Source organism: Rhodnius prolixus, unplaced genomic scaffold (assembly GCF_049639745.1).
Source record: "Rhodnius prolixus isolate KJV_2025 unplaced genomic scaffold, Rpr scaffold_12, whole genome shotgun sequence".
Taxonomy (NCBI): domain Eukaryota; kingdom Metazoa; phylum Arthropoda; class Insecta; order Hemiptera; family Reduviidae; genus Rhodnius; species Rhodnius prolixus.
The window spans coordinates 3255635-3273455 of record NW_027411635.1 but is presented as its reverse complement, the minus strand read 5'-3'; the positions used below and the strand labels follow the sequence as shown (position 1 = coordinate 3273455).

Sequence of the window (17821 nt, the reverse complement as noted above, 5' to 3'; positions counted from 1 at the left end):
TATCCCTTATTTTTATATATAAATTTTTTTATATATTTTATAAAGAGATATCTAAACGAGATATCAAAATATGCTGGGAAGAAAGAATATTGCAAATCCAGTCATAATTTTTTACATTTTTTTTTGCCAAGCTTTCGACCTAGCGCCTACGTTATCTTCAAGGCTAATTATACTTATTAACAATTATATTTTCTTTTGCATTATTAACAATAAAAGTTGGTGAGCTTTCTGTTTAGGTTCACACAAAAAAAAAGATGAACAATACTCAAAATCTGATATTTGATAAATTTCATTTTTTCGATTTTCTCTCACTTCTTTTCTCTTATAAAAATTATGCTTCTAAAACTTCAAATTTGTACTAAATATTAGTTGCGTTTACAGAGAGCTACTGCCATAAAACATACTCATGAAACAAACGTAACCTAATGGCGTGCAATGCTGTGTGTATGTAAAAATTTTGCTACCAACATTATCTACAATATATGTTATTTCCTCTCATCAGTATTGACAACAAGTATTTGTGACCTAAAACTGTCAACTGACCTGAAGTTCCTCTACAGATATATGGAAATCAGATTCGTTGAAACCATAGGCTATGTTCCAACCGATGGGTCCAAACTTGCCCCTCTCCTGTACAACAGCGTGGAAGAAAGCAATTCCAAACAACAACTTAGTGAATGCTTTCGAGTGGCTTGGACATGATTCGTAGAAATCCGTCGATGCGAGCGGTTCCGAGTTATAGCTCCTCAGTAGATTCTCTTTTAAACCAGTTGGTGCTTCATTGGTTATTTTAACCCCTTCTTGTAGTATCAGATTTGGAAACTGAAAATAAAATTTGAAATATTAAGTTAGGATAAAAAAGAAACATCATCCTTCCATTCATGCCATAAGAGTTATGAGACCTTACAAAGTCTAAATAACCCTCTATAGTGAATTATTTAATCACACAGGCAAGCTTGATCTGCAACTTCATTTCTTTGTTTATTTTGTGCATTGGATGGAAACTGATGAACTAAGTAGTTATTTATTTAAATGAAACAATGAGTTTTATGGCAAGGACAATGTGGCCAAGCGTTGGAATAAGAGCCAAGAGCTGGAATCGTTTTAATACGATACATACTGTTATGTTTTTGTCCTTTTATTAAAAACTTTACCTATAACTAATGACTGCCACTAGTTAATTTAATAAGTGTGGGTTTGATAAATAATAAAACTCGCTAAACTTAAAAGTAGTGATTTGATTTATTAACACATTAACGTTTACTAGCAGCTAACGCTATTCATTACAGTTACCATTTACAACAGTCACAACAGTTTACTGTTACTTACTCACTACGTAACGCCGCAAAACTGTTCCACGACTGACCACTGGTCCGCACTGCACCGAATTGCACTAGTCTCAGCTGCACTAACACAGCTCTACTGACTAACTGACTACCTGCCCAACTGGCTAACTCTGAAGCACTCCGCAACACTGACTCTCTCAAAAACTGTCACTTCCAAACTGTCTCTCCAAGACTGACTTCTCAAAGACTGACTCAAAGCCTGACTAACTAAAATAGAGGAATCTATTTCTGAAATAAAATCCACACCTTCCTATTTGAAAAAATGAAGTTGGTGTCTGTATCTCGCTTCTAGCTAAAACGACCTAATCTTCAAGTAAAAGTAGATTCCAATGACCTGTTTCCAAATGAAGGATTCAAGGAGGATGTTCATTAAAGCAATTGGATCATAAAAAATGTAAAAATAAATATATAAAATGCATAATTAGTTTTCCCCACTCATCCAAAAACACTTCGTAGTCGTAGACTGAGTTGAGAAAATTTAAAGTCAAGGTTCCCACTTCACTGTTATTATTTTGTAAAACTCGTATTGCCGTCCATGCCTCGGGACACATGTGCTCGGCTAACGGTATACGAGGTGTGTTCAAAAAGTAACGGGAATTTTCGTTTTTTGAAAAAAATATTTATTTATTCATCTACATTAATATTGTCGCCTTCAAAGTAGTCCCCTTCGCATACAATACACTTGTGCCAGCGCTTTTTCCAATCCTCGAAACACTTCTGAAACTCGATCTTTGTGATAGCTTTCAGCTCTTTCAGCGATTCGCTTTTAATGTCATCTATGCTTGTAAAACGACAGCCTTTTAATGTTCTCTTTATGTTTGGAAATAGAAAAAAGTCACATGGAGCCATGTCTGGCGAATATGGAGGCTGGGGCATCGTTAAAGTTTTGTTTTTGGCCAAAAATTCACGAACAGGCATGGTGCATTATCGTGGTGCAGAATCCATGAATTTTTTGCCACAAATCCGGGCGTTTTTTTCGGATTGCTTCACGCAAACGGCGTTGAACTTGTAGGTAGTACTCCTTATTGATTGTTTGACCTTGTGGCAAGAATTCATGATGCACTATGCCATTAAAATCGAAGAACACAGTGAGCATAACCTTCACATTCGACCGCACTTGTCGAGCCTTTTTCGGTCTTGGCGATCCAGAATGCCTCCACTGGGACGATTGAGCCTTAGTTTTGACATCATATCCGTAAACCCATGTTTCGTCACCTGTTATAACACGTTTCAGTAGATCTGCATCGTTGTCGACTTCATTGAGTGACTCTTGAGCAACTTCCATTCTCCGCTGTTTTTGTTCGAAATTCAACAATTTTGGAACAAATTTTGCTGCCACACGTTTCATACCCAAAACATCCGAAAAAATATCATGGCATGAGCCAATTGATATGGCAACATCATCAGCGACTTCTCTGATTGTGATTCGGCGATCGTTCATAACCATTTCTTTCACTTTTTTCACGTTTTCATCGGTTGTTGATGTGCTTGGACGTCCAGGTCGTTCGTCATCTTCAACGTTTTCGCGGCCATCTTGGAAACGCTTATACCACTCGTAAATCCTTGTTTTACTCATAGCAGACTCACCTTTGCCTTTATTAACATTTCACACACTTTATTACACTTTATTTCATTTTTTACGCAAAATTTAATACAAATTCTTTGATCCATTTTTTTTAACAAACAAAAATCGCCAAGCTCGAAAAACACGTCTAACCTTAACGGCTGCCACTTAAGAAATTGAATATTACTGAAAATTTTATCGTACTTCAGGGGCATGTGTACCAACATAATAAAAAAAAAAATTTTACAATCAGACTCTCCAAACCCGCGAAATTTAAAAATTCCCGTTACTTTTTGAACACACCTCGTACATACCTCACCTTCTAAAGCCTTGCCATCAGAATGAGTTACATACCTTTTCCGTTGGATAACTGGTCAGCCACAACCTGAAGGACTTGCTGACTTTTTGCGTCAGTAGGCTTTCACAGATGAGCTCTAGTCTGGGCAGCCAGGACAAGGCAAGGTGGCAATTTTGCAGACACACCCAGTCTCCTGATTTCACTGCCTTAGAGATGAGAGCTTCAGCTTTAGGCCCTTGACCTTGGCCCAAAGATACCAAGTGGAACCTTAAAGCAAAATACATATAATTTATTTTCTGCAAGTTATTATAAACTGTTAAATGATTCTATTTGAAAGTGAGTGAATAAAGTTTTATGAAAAAAAATCATGCATGAAAGATTCCGAAGTATCAAAAGTGTGTTTCAGTTCATTATTACATTTTAAGTCAATCAGTTCCATTTAGAGATAATAGACAAATTTTGTGAATTTAGGATGAATCTTACGGCCCAAAAAATTATTTACCACGCTGTGGATTGGCCACATCTGCTCTACACCCTTCCGTCACCAATAAAGCAGACTAAGCATAGTAATCTCTTGATCAGCTGAACATTTCTATGGCATCTAAGCGCTGCTCTGATTACACCGCGGGAACCCTTCACATTCTCATTGTTTTGTGAATGATATGGGGATTACGTTGAGTCGAATGCCAAAACGTTTAATAAGGCATCAGAAAAGTTCATAGTCAAAATACCTTCCTCAGTCCAATGGTAATATCTCTTAGCCACTATTCCAATTTACTTGAAATTATTGCATAATAATATACACTTTAAAATTAGATGCACTCATCAGAAAATAAATTAATCCAGAGCAGCCACCTCTATTTAGTACGTAAAACATTGTTGAGACCCAAATGCATTCTATTTTTGGAAAAAGTAGGATATTAGGTTATGAAATGGTGAAGGCCCTCATATTTGTATATTCTTTTCGATGCCGAAATAATATACAGGGTGTATACGGAGGAGTGGTCAAAACTTCGGGAGGTGATTCAGCAGCTCAAATGCAACAAAAAATATTCTATTCACTTTGGCCCAATTCTCAATAGTGTCTAAGATATTTGCATTTTTAACTTTTCCGTCGATATTCGTGTTTTTCGCCATAAAAACGGTCATTACTTTTCTATCCTTTATTCTACTACAAATCTGCTTATTCCAAACGAAAGAGCATTAAATTTCCTATAAATCTGCTTAACCCAGAGCCTCAAAACGTTTCTTGTAACAATGAAATTTTTACTTTAATGTCTAAAAAATTCGTTCTCGATGATTTCTGTTAAAATTTTCAACTGCATTTTTTCAATGATTAATCAATCAAGGAGTCTCATAATTTCAGAAAAAGTTGCGCATTTAGCTTCAAGATCATACGGATTTTTTTTTGTTTTTAATAAAACCCTACCCCGAACAGAGGGGTGTAAATGCAGAAAACTGGGATTTTGCGTAACCGACTTTTCACTGATATCAAATTATTAATTTACTCGTATGTCAATTTTTGGAGAAGGAACAAATAAAAAAGCAATAAAAAATCATGTATGAAGCAATAATTTTTATTAACTGCAGAGTAATTATAACTGAATATGCCTGTGTCAAGTGCTGTGTGTTTTTCGACCCACTACAGCAGTTCCTTGGCGCGGTTTTTTTTCGACAAAAAATTAAATTTCAGCCTGAAACTGGAGGCATGAGTTTTGATTGGAAAGCCAAGGAATGTATGAGCGAAAGATCAAAAAGTTGGCAGAAAGATGCCTTGAAACAATCTGTGGGCTAGATTTTATAATTTTTTTTTTGGGCTCAAATATTTTCTAATTCAGTAAATCTCAAAATATTTATTAAGTGAACTCAATTTATAAACAATCTGGAACGCAATACTTGCTCTTTCCAACTGAGCGAGATCGTCAGAAATAATATGAAGTCAGAAGTTCACTGCATTACCTGGTATTATAATTCATGGCGTTAGCGAAGAGTAACAGCGAGTGCATAGGGTCCACGCCTGGTGATAAGATGCATATCAGTGCTGACCTCGAATTTGAATCATTGTAAGATTTGCGAAGGTCAAACGCTGGCGGTTTCACGAACTTCAAGCCAATCGTGTCTGTGATGAACTCCACGATCATATGTATTAACTGGTCCGGACGAAATATTCGTACAAGTATTAATTGCTGGAAAGATGTCAAATTGTCTCGCCAAGCGCTTGGCAATTCTTCGGTCGTTGGATTCATACTCGTATAGAATGTTTTCCATTCCTCTATGTTCTGGATGAAGTCATCTCGGAATCCTGTAACAAGGGATTAGAGCTGTAAATATTAGATATGAATATCATACAGTACTTCCTCTTACATTAAGTTATGCCTTAATACCAAATAGATGGCCACAACTTCCGCTTGGTAGACTGCAGCATATTTGCCTAAGCTCTCTCAAAAATGGATTCCAAATTGTTGGCCTCCCATTATAAGATCCCAGCTTCTATACCTTTTGTGGTCTTCTGAAAATCTGACAGAGTCACTCGGTAACGGTGTCCTTCGAGCCCACTCAACTTCCGAAGTTGTGCATCAAGATCATAAGTCATAAAATTATTTGATTTACTTAGCGCTATTGGTGGTCTCCCTTATTTATTATACATAAACTCAAATAATTTTTTTTGTAATTAAAATATAAAATTAGTCTTATAACGTATAGGATCAGTACAATTTTCTTATAAACAGGGAGAGACATCTTCCTGGCTTCATTCTGAATATGTAAATGTAGATGCGCAGTAGTGGCTGATGCAGTAAGATTCAGTAAATGTGTAGGTGAATGACTTACCTCATACATTAGAGACAGAACTGAAGTTCATCTTATCATTACATCTGTTCATTCTACAGTAAGATTATTTGGTATTTAGAAGCAAGGTATAAATTAGTTCCTATAAATATTCTTGGTAGAACTGCACAATGTACTGAATGGGTAAGTAAGAGGCATGTTTAGTGCTACAAGTTCCGAGGATCCCAGAGTTTAAAAAAAATCAGTGAATGGAGCCACAATGGCTGTAAGCAGGCTGCTGAACCAGTAATGTCAAATAGCACCCAATTCGGTGGGTGTCAGATTGCGACAATTCGATGACACCCAACGTATTGTCACAATAATAGTAAAACTAACATGAAAATTAAGTGTATTACTTTCAAAACTGGGCAATTCTGTGGTACGGCATATTTCGTCCCACTTATCTTGTGGCAGCCACTCTGAAGCTGGATTCTCGTAAGGGTTATCCAGCGGGATGCCTCCAGTGATCAAAAAATCCAAATGTTCCTTTTCAATCGTCTTGGTACTCAACAGTAAAGTTGTACATAGAATGAAGGAATAAAGCGTCTTGTCTTTGTCGAACAGCGACCGGCACACGTTTATGTACAGACTGTATACGAACTCCTCCTGGATTTGGACTGGAACAGAATTAATTGCAGAGTAAATGTGCAAAGCATGTGGAGCTTGGAACCTCAGAAAATTGTAGTTTTAGGAGTTGTTTTAATAGAGTATGTTTAAAACTAAATAAAAAAAATGGCAGTTTTATTAACTAACGAAGATCTACATACGAATGACGTTTATAAACACCATCCAATATTAAGTATATACATCGTGTCTCTATTCACATTATGTCTATTTTCAAATAGTAAACAGTGTAAGCTACTTCTTCGATCAGCGATCCCCTCATCGTTGTAAGGAAAAATTGAATACTTTTAATTACAGATTTTGGAAAAAATGACAGGTTTAGTGGGCGCCGTTATGTAACGTTGATGAAGCTACCCAGGAAGTTGTTGAGTTCCATCCAAAATCCAGTACTGGTGCACTTGCTGCAGAACGGGCATGGTCTAAGAACACCGATACTTACCAAAAAAAGTAAGTAATCGCCTATTCTTTTTTTTCCAGGCGGAGCTTAACGTCCAACTACCAATTAGGTGTCGTGGACGGGGACGGAAGCTCATACTTCGCTATGAACAATTTTTCCTAACAAATAAAAAGTAGTCTTACGCGGGATTCGAACTGGGAATCTCCCACTTGCAAAGCCACGCTCTTGACCAATAGACCAACACCGATACTTAACCATCATCATACAAAGAGAAAGGTATGAAGAAAATCTAGGATAGTGGCGCATGGACTACTCACCCAAAGCTTGTAAGAATTTGCTAACTTGACAACACAAAAACTCCGCGTATTTCAAAAAAGTTGTAAATGCGGTTTGAAAAAATCACCAATTAATTTCGGTCAAAATCGCAAAAAGAAAGAAAAAATTACTCTATATGGATTTAATAAAACTTTCTTGGTCGCACACTTCATTCCTAACTAAAGAAAAAGTAAAAGAACATGATGAATTCGATCTTCCTTTTATTTCCATTCCTAAGGTCTAGAGTTGGCTACATCCAACTACCACTTGACTCGATCCATGGCACTCTCTCTTTGCGAGAGAAAATTAATGACCTCACAGAGGCTGAGAAACTGAAGGGTAGACATTTTTTATAGCAAACCCAAGGAATGGTGAGAGCGAGGAATCCAACATCTGGCAGAAAAGTGGCTTACACCTTTCAATCACTATGGGTTGCATTTATAACGGTATAAAATTTACTAAAAATGATATAAATTTGTTTTTTGTTTTATATAAAAATATTCATTATTTCAATACTCTCCTTAAGTAACAAGACATAGGCTAAACTTGTCCGCTGGCTTGCCAGTAGAAAATTAAATCAGTAAATTGAAGAACTTACCATTCCTTGATTTGCGATCATATGACTTAGACGATTGGATGGCCTTCACGTAGATATTGATGAACCAGTTCAGCGAGAACTGATACATAGGATCCACATTTGACAGGTCCGTTATCGTGTAGTAGAGGATAGCCGTGTAACTTGCATTCGGTTTGTACGCCAGACGAATATTCTCGATCATCTCTTGATTCTTGACTGCAGTCATTTGTTTTTGAAATATAGTCGCTGCCAATGTCTGAAAAAAAAGTATACTAACGTGACTATACAAGTACGATAGTTTCGACAGAATGGCAACATTTTAGCTCCCCCTGAATCTTCACAATATCTTTTTACTCTCTAACCTTCGTAAGAGTGGGAGTATTGCGGTAGCTCACATAGCCGACATTTATTTTCACGGCGCAGATTCTTAAAGGCACTGGAATACGATTTTTTTTAAAAAAATCGTCAACTATCATTCTCACTGTGTTGTTTATTGTACCCTTATTGAAGAAGTCTTAACTATTCGAGGGCATTCAGTAAAAAATCGATCTTTAAAAAGGCTATTTTCTAAAACCTATTTTTGTAACATCGCTCTTTCTTTTAACCGATTATCTTCAAATTTAAAATTTTAAAATTCTGGTATTATTATCAGTGAGACAAAGATACTGAGAGACTCGGCGCCAGATGAAATCGTGCATTGTTCTGACGTGACACTTTGTACAGCCTAAGGTTGTGATTTTTTTGAGAAACAAACAGATATTTTCAAGGATAAAAGTTTCCATTAAAAATGATAGGTTTTTTGATGGCTGCAATCACAATATTTCTTCAGAAAAGTCACCCTACGGACTGACGGAATCAGTCAAAAGCCTTGTATCTGACGCGACAATAGTACTACAATAAAACACCAAGTTCAGAGTTTTTCGTGACTTATCTGTCTGGGGTTATTTTGTTAGCACGCATCATATAATTCATGAGTAAAAACAATTTTTCGTGTTAAGACGTTATGAATAAATATTACAGTAAAGGATGCCCCAAGGTATATGGATAACGACTTTTTCTCGGGAACTAAGATAGCTAGAAAAAAACTAAAAAATACGTGTTCCCTTAGTTTTTTTGTAAGAAATCCAAATTTAATTTGTAAATTTTCGGTGCTTCCAGAAGCGAGATACGGGCACCAACTTCATTTTTTCAAATGGGGAGGTGCGGTTTTTATTTCAGAAATAGATTCCTCTATTTTTTTTAAGAAAAATTTACTCGAACGGTTTTTTTCTGTGAGCGATATTTTACAAGTTATGAATGAAAACATGATTCTTATAAGAAATTTCAAAATGATAATATTATAACGGTTTTTTGATTGAATAAGAAGAAAAGTACTATTTTATTATAAATTTTACTCCTCATTAACATAACAGATCATGCTCGAAATGGCCTCCACCATTAGAGATGCAAAGACATGCTCTTTCCTGCCAATTGTCCCTTACTGCCAAAGAAATAGATTCGGCTTAGCCGAGTTACAGGCATCTATTATTCTCTGCTTTAGTTCATCAGGCATGTAAAGAGATATCTCGATAGGAAATTTGATGGGCGTGTTATATGGTCACGGGGGGCGATTCAGTGACAACTATGGACTATTTCCTTTGGGGATACCTGAAAAACAAGTTGATTATTCATAACTTTTTTCTTTCTTTCCTTATTTTTGCTTACCTAAAAGCATTTCTAAATCTAGGTGTATCAGTATCAAGCCGGGATTGCATCTGTAGTTGAACTAAAGCAGAGAATAACAGATACCTGTAACTCGGTTAAAGCCGAATCTATTTCTTTGGCAGTAAGGGACAATTGGCAAGAAAGAGCATGTCTATGCATCTCTAATGGTGGAGGCCATTTCGAGCATGATCTGTAATATATTAATGAGGAGTAAAATTTATAATAAAATAGTACTTTTCTTCTTATTCAATCAAAAAACCGTTATAATATTATAATTTTGAAATTTCTTATAAGAATCATGTTTTCATTCATAACTTCTAAAATATCGCTCACAGAAAAAAACCGTTCAAGTAAATTTTTCTTTAAAAAAAATAGAGGAATCTATTTCTGAAATAAAAACCGCACCTTCCCATTTGAAAAAATGAAGTTGGTGCCTCGTATCCCGTTTCTAGAAGCACCGAAAAAAAACTACAAATTAAATTTGGATTTCTAACAAAAAAAACTAAGGGGACACGTATTTTTTAGTTTTTCTCTAGCTATCTTAGTTTCCGAGGAAAAGTCGTTATCCATATAGCTTGGGACACCCTGTATATCCGAATATAAGTCAATTTCTTAAATATGACCAGAACACAATACTGCTTCATACCAGGAACAATGAACGTAAAAAAATTAGTACCTTTGAATTTTCGAGAATCATAACGGCAGTCTCATTTTCCAGAATGTTGCCTTTTACAGTAGCCAGAGTGACTAGAATGTCGTCTTCCGTCTGCTGAAGGATCTTTTTGTTTTTGGCGCACTCCAGGATCAGTTTCTGCCTCTCTTTTTGCAGTTCCGGTCTATACGGCAAAGAGATACTTAGTTACTTATGCAGCGTAGTTAATATTATACATAGCTACATATTTAACTGAGGCTTTTGCCAACTCTACACTTTGAATAATCGGTTTACCTCTCTTTGGAAACTACAATGCCCAGCAACTGGTCGGTGAGACCCTCCACGCTTAGCGAGAAGTTGATGACAGTGATCTTGCTGAATATCCTGGGCAAGTAGTGCGGGTTCTTCAACTTGGTAGTAATATAGAATTTAAATTTCGGATCGTACTCGACCACTGTTTCGCCCAGTGCGATGTACTCATATCGTCCTGAAATAGCAATACAAAGCAATATTAGTCGTGGCTTATGACTGGCAGCTGTTTAATTCTATGGAACAACAGTCTGACGGAAGTTGCTTGACAAATTATTTTGTTAGAGCAAAGCCTGTTAGATAATGCAAGGCCTGTGTTGTGAAAATACTAAATAATTATTGGCCGTATTGGGACCAGGAGTTCATAGAAAGTCCATTGGTAATGAATTCATAATAATAATGAATGACAGGTCAGCAAAACGCACATAGAATTTTTCTTCAAGAACCTGCTTGCATCAAGTGGGTCCATGGCCTTTTGACCATGATCCATCTATTAACATCAGCTTTCAGTCCGTACATCCTTTCTATTTCTATTACATGTCTCTATTCTTTTGTAAAAATAGTGTCAGAGGAGGTTTTTTTATTTATTTATTTTTTGAATTTAGCAAATACGAGGGTCGTTTGAAAAGTGCGTGCAAAAATAAAAACTACTTAATTTTTTGGGGTAAACCTTTTTTATTTTTCAACATAGTCTCCTTTTAGGCTTATACACTTCGTCCAACGCTGCTCTAGTTTGTTGATCCCTTCCGAATAATAGGATTTGTCCAAGTCTGAAAAATAGCCATTCGTTTCTGCAATCACCTCCTCGTTTGAATAAAATCTTTTTCCCGCCAGCCATTTCTTCATATTGGGGAACAAATAGTAGTCCGAGGGAGCCAAGTCTGGAGAATAGGGGGGATGTGAAACGAGTTGGAACCCTATTTCCATTAATTTTGCGACCACAACTGCTGAGGTGTGAGCTGGTGCGTTGTCTTGATGGAAAAGGACTTTTTTGTGGGCCGATCGTGGGCGTTTTTCTTGCAGCTCGGTTTTCAAACGGTCCAATAACGATGAATAATATGCACCTGTAATAGTTTTACCCTTTTCCAGATAGTCGATGAGGATTATTCCTTGCGAATCCCAAAAGACAGTCGCCATAATCTTTCCGGCCGAAGGAACGGTCTTCGCCTTTTTTAGCGCAGATTCCCCCTTGGTAACCCATTGTTTAGATTGTTCTTTGGTCTCAGGAGTGTAGTGATGTACACATGTTTCATCCACAGTGACGAAACGACGCTTAAAGTCCTGCGGATTCTTCTGGAACAGCTGCAAACCGTCCTTGCAACACTTCACACGATTTCGTTTTTGGTCAAGCGTGAGCAATCGCGGCACCCATCTTGCGGATAGCTTTGTCATGTCCAAATGTTGATGCAAAATATTATGTACCCGTTCATTCGAGATGCCCACAGCACTAGCAATCTTACGCACCGTCACTCTTCTGTCATCCATCACCATATCATGGATTTTATCAATGATTTCTGGAGTAGTAACCTCAACAGGGCGTCCAGAACGTTCAGCGTCACTTGTGCCCATATGGCCACTCCGAAAATTTTGAAACCACTTATAAACTGTTCTAATCGAAGGTGCAGAGTCACCATAATGTTTATCAAGCTTCTCTTTAGTCTCCTGAGGCGTTTTGCCTTTCATAAAGTAGTGTTTAATCAACACACGAAATTCTTTTTCGTCCATTTTTTGAAAATCACTCGACTTCCTCGATTCAAACGAATGCCAAACACAAAGAAATAGACCGATCTGGCTGAAACTTGGTGTGTGTTCTTCCAAGAGATGCTACTAACTAAACATAACCTCGATACGCGCCAGTAGTGCTATCTCTCTGACTTCGCACGGACTTTTCAAACGACCCTCGTATGCTTTGCGTTACGACCTGTTGAGGCTTTAAATTAAATCCCCCATAGTAAAGAGATGGCCAACTACCAGTAAAATCGGACTTGTGCTAGGATTTGATTCGACATTGGCCCATAAAACACAGTATGCAGCATTTAAAAATTTCAATTTAACAATTGTATCTAACCTTGTTTAAAAGTAGATTTAAGGAGTATTGGATTCAAAGGAGCGTCCAAATCTTCGCCAACGTTCTCCAGCAAGACTGGCTTGCCAAACGGCACTGCCTCAGAGATCTTGCGCATATAATTGGGGTCGCTTAAACGGATCACCATTAGCCCGTTTGCTTTTTCCAGTTCCTTAATCCATTTATTGGCCTGTCCCTGCGGGTCTATAAATAACGGCCACCTGCAACAATTCATTAAAAACACATACAATCATTACCTGAATAATGATGATCCAGATCCACGCAGAATGTGGGCGAAATGAGAAGTCCAGAGCAAAAACCTATTCCCTTAATTTTAATATTACCTTCTGCTGTAGTCCATGATGATTGCATTCTCTGTAGAAAATGTATCGGATGGTAACCCTCTAATGTTCCAATCTTCAATTTTGATATCATTTCCCAGCACAGTGACCATGTTGAATATTTGCGAACTCGGAACGTTCAACGAAGTGATCATTGTATGCCATTTGGCCATCATGTCCTTTCTGTATTACAAACAACTACTATTAGCTTCTTACTTCTTAAGCAGCCAGTCACAGAAGAGAACTCTGATGTTATAATCATGAATACTTTACCTGAATCTAATGGATACTGGAGCTAGATATGCAATGATAGCGCTGCTCATTAACGTATCACCGATCAGGTTTTCTGTAGACTTTTGCATAGTCTTAGCTGCTGCCTCCCAACGATCGTGTTCGCCGCCCAGATTTCCTGTAAATATTCCAAGTTAATCAGGAATATATTATCCAGCAATTAGTTGATTCGTGGGACTACTTTTACATTCTCTTTGGTGCGAGAGAGAATTATTCTTATTCTAAAGAAGTATTCGTATAAAATTTTCTTTTATATATTTTCATGCTTAATGACTTTTTGATTCCGTTAGAATAAGTAGTTCAGTAAAACGAACTACATTACATTAGGAAGCTTCTTATAATATTGCAATTGTAGCAAGGGGTTGACCTGAGCATTTACAGATATAACATTTAAAAAAAGAAAAATAGAAGAAAAACAAATAAATTCGCTTTTACAAAATGAATAAACTATTGGATTAATGAAAACAAATTTCACAATTTTTACAGAATTAACTACAAAAATGCATACATTTCACTTTGTATACCGTATGCATTTTAAAACATCTAGCATTGGGTAGATAATTAGGAAATGAATTAAATCGTCTTTATTGTTTCCACATAGCAGGCAGGGTGAATCAGTATTAAACTTATAGACCCTACTGAGGATGCAAAGTTGAAGCTTCTTCTCAGACATTAATCTGAGTTGAGTTGTGTTGTATCTGTGCAAGAGGTAACATCGCTCTGTTTTATTTATTAATTTTTGGAAGTTTTTAAAACTTTTTATAGTTACTATCTTGTTCAGTGTTTTTATGGTGGTTTCCATTTCGGTGTTAAATTTTGTTTTTGCAGAATTTATTACTATATTAAGAAACAATAAGTCATGTAATGGGCAGAGGACAAAGGTTCAGAGTCAAAATTAAACACTGCGAGTGAGCCTGGAGTGGGAGTGCAGCAGAGTCTAGATTCTAGATTGTAATCAGTTTACTGCTATACTTTCTAACTTATCCATGGTTACAGAGAAAATTACTGCGCTTGCAAATCAACAAGTAAATTTAACGAAAACTGTTAGTGATTTTCAAATTACTCTCACTAATTGTGACAAAAAAATTAAATCCAATTCTAAAAATATTACTAAGCTTAGAAATGAAAATATTAGTTTTAAATCCGAAATTGAAAGTCTTAAAATTCAGTCAAATACCTTTTCTCAAAACTTGCATAGTAATACCATAAAAATAACTAATGTTCCGAAGAAGAGGGATGAAGATTTGTTTCAAGTGTTGTCAATTTTGAGACAAGTGTTAGATTATGAATTTTCAAACAATAAGATTGATTATTGTTATCGTCTGAAATCCAGCAAGAATTTAGATTCCCCACCTATTTTAATAAAGTTTGTTGGTAAGGTAGAAAAAGAAATATTATTGAATCAGAAAAAAATGAAAAAAGATTTAATTACAACAGACATTTTTGATTCCTCACAAAAAAAACGTAATATTTTTATAAGTGAATTTATGACGCCTCACACTCTTTATCAAAAAGCGAATCAGTTGAGAATCAGAGGTATTTTAAAATTTGTCTGGTTTAAAAATAACCGACTTTTTGTCAGAATAACTGATACTGCCCCCGCTATTGTAATCAAAGACATCAGTGATATTCAAAAGTTAGATATCTCAGAATCGAGTGAAACTCAGAATTTGGCTTTGAATGAGATTGATTCTGATTCCTTTATTACTTCTAATACTTCAACTCGCTCCTACAAAAGGAAGAATGGGTCCACAAATACTACTCGCACTTTGGACACTTTTTTTTAAAGCCAAAAACTCCGCCAGGAACGGGAAAAGATTGAAGGCAGCTTCTTTCAGACAGAGAAGTGAGGCTACAAGGATTGGGAGAGAAAAAGATTTTGTTTCTAGTGAAAAATTAAAATAGTTTTGTGTCTAATGAAAAGCTAAAGATAAAGCGGTTAGGAAGGCCAACTCTGCAATGGGCTCATAGTTTATTATTTTTTATAAAAATAATTTAAAGTCTTGGGAATCAAAAATGTATCTTTTTGGTGCTCCTATATGAAGCCTTAGATATCTAGAGGATTTGGATGCTGCACAATGCAGATTTATTAAAAGAAACTTAAATGTAAACCAAAATACTCCTCATTTTCTAATAAGATTAGAAACTGAAGTTTTCCATTTAGGCCTGTTTTTTTCTTTTAAATTGACGTTAAATTGGTTGTTAAAAATAGAAAAAATGGACAGATCCAGGTATCCGAAAATCTGTTTTTTAACAATGGAGAGCCTTCACACTGAAAGGATGAATAATAAATTCAACTGGTACTCACAATTACGAACTTTAATCAATAAATTCATTCCATCCTTTGTGTGACCAAATAATTTTTGTAAATCTGATGTAGTCTCAATAGTTGATAGATATAGGACTTTTTTATTTAATAAAGATCTTGTCAGAGCAAAGAATTCTAATTATAGTAGACATTTGCATGCAATAATTCCTAACGAAATAGTGGGCTAACCTTATCTCCTGTTTGACATTTCTCTCAAGTATAAACGCTTATTTGTTCAGCTGAGATTAAATGGCAAACATTTTTCAAAATTTACTATAGACAATGTAAGTTTTAAAATTAGTGGCAAAAATATTTGTAAGCTGTATAACAAAGAGGAGGAAGGTTGACACATGTGGTTTGTCCTGTATTTTCAGAGGCAAGAGGACACTTTTGTAGGGAAGTCTTTGACGGCCAGCTTAGCATGGAGAGAGTCGTTACTAATCAGAAAAAACAACCTTCTCCAGATGTATAAGTACATGAAGTTTTCCTTAAAATTAAGAGAATTTTTATTGTTATTTTCTTATTCTATTTTTGAGAATCTATGTATACTTTTAGTAATATAGTATCTACGTATATTAGTAGTTATAGTAGTGGTAATTATAGTATCTATTATTATCTTTAGTATCTATATTTCTGGTAGTATTTGTTTGTTTTTTTTAGTACTAAATTCATTATTAGTGGTAGTATGTGTTTTTTTGTTTTTAAAAATATGATTTTGTTATAAAAGTAGTAATAATTGCCTATTTTTTCAGGCGGGCTTTACGTCCAACTACCAATTAGGTGTCGTGGACGGAGGTGACTAGCAAACATACTTTACTATAAATTTCTTTTATTAACTATTAAATAAAATCCAAGGCCTAAGACCGGGAATCAAACCCAGTACCACAATACATATTAGATTTACAGGTCTCGCCACTAACCGCTTCTCGGCCTTTTGGCTAAGATCAAAGTGTAGTATGATTTTGTTATAGTAAGATGTATTATTATTTTTTCTTGTCTTTATAAAACGGAATACATTTGGCATTTTATTTTTTAAAGAAAGATTTTCACTTATATTCTTTGTATTTTTAATTGTTTTTAAAAAAAATCTATCTTTGTTTCAATTGCAATGTTTAAGAGAAAGTTATCATTTATCAATTATGTTAAAAGTGTAAGTTAATTTTATCTTTTGTCAACACAACTCTACTGAAACGTCGTATTGTCTAATACAATAAAAAAAATACATTAATCTTAGTTGACCGGCAATTCTGATCATATCAATGTGACATTTAAAGTGAACATAATGTACACCCAATCCAAAGTTGCTAATATTTCTGATAGTGTCAGATTTGGCGTATAACAGGGATTCAACATTCTTACTAATAAGATTGTTGTTAAATCTTGCCATGATATCAGACAGTTTTTCACAGACATCGTCGGAACAAATAATCTCAAACTGTTTTCGCAAATCAGTGGTCCAGTTAAAAGGGATGCTAAAGCTAGCAATGTTGTCAATCAACGCGGCGTAACAGATACGTGGAAATCTATTTATATTATAATATATAACTCATTGGGCTACACGGCTACAGTATAAGTATGGCATATTTATGCAGTTCAAAGTCATATCATATCTTATAAATTTTATTTAAAACATCTCAGGAAGATTCATTTTAAGCCACCACTTCAGAGGGGTAAATGGATCTATTACCTGTTAATTATTTAGGATTATTTCACAAACAAACTTACCCACCAATGAGACTGCAAAATTTCAACCGATCAGGTGAGTGTTTCTGAGGTTATACTACAGTATATTTCAATTTGGTGGTGTAATGCCGAATTTTAAACAAAAGTAGATTAAAATTGATAAAATAAATACAAATGAGCGTTCGTAAAATCAATCCGAAGGTCTTCGTTGTACGTTGTTTAATGCCTACGTTGTATGTTTCAAGCCACTCTGGGCACGTTTTTCAACAGCATAATTAAGTGCTACTCTTACCGATAATAATGCGAGCGGTCTCCAGCTTTAAGGAACAAAACTTGATGTCGTCCTCTAGCACCTTCTTGCGCATGTTGGCCTCATCCAGCTCTGCATTTAGCCGGGCCAGTCGTTCCTGCAGACGAGCCAGTTCAGCTCTTTTCTCATTCAGTAGTTTTATTGTAGCTGCATATGCCTTTTCTGCTTCGTTCAGCTTAGCTTTCTTAGGTGCAACCATCTGAAAAATGGC

The 17821-nt window shown here is 35.7% G+C and overlaps 1 protein-coding gene and 1 pseudogene across 3 annotated transcripts in view; one reads left to right on the top strand and one right to left on the bottom strand.

Annotated features, from left to right (window-relative positions):
- The window catches only part of Dhc62B (Dynein heavy chain at 62B), a 112776-nt gene that overhangs the window by 9324 nt on the left and 85631 nt on the right, over positions 1-17821 (bottom strand). For all 3 annotated transcript variants that reach the window (XM_074142796.1, XM_074142797.1, XM_074142798.1), the window contains 11 exons: positions 17593-17809; positions 13292-13427; positions 13022-13201; positions 12681-12898; positions 10598-10790; positions 10328-10487; positions 7969-8203; positions 6391-6651; positions 5168-5510; positions 3265-3475; positions 544-822 (listed from right to left, as the gene is read on the bottom strand). In XM_074142796.1, the coding sequence (XP_073998897.1) occupies positions 544-822; positions 3265-3475; positions 5168-5510; positions 6391-6651; positions 7969-8203; positions 10328-10487; positions 10598-10790; positions 12681-12898; positions 13022-13201; positions 13292-13427; positions 17593-17809 (2433 nt within the window). The remainder of the gene's footprint in view (positions 1-543; positions 823-3264; positions 3476-5167; positions 5511-6390; positions 6652-7968; positions 8204-10327; positions 10488-10597; positions 10791-12680; positions 12899-13021; positions 13202-13291; positions 13428-17592; positions 17810-17821) is intronic.
- LOC141462097 (U2 spliceosomal RNA) lies at positions 16536-16634 on the top strand (annotated as a pseudogene).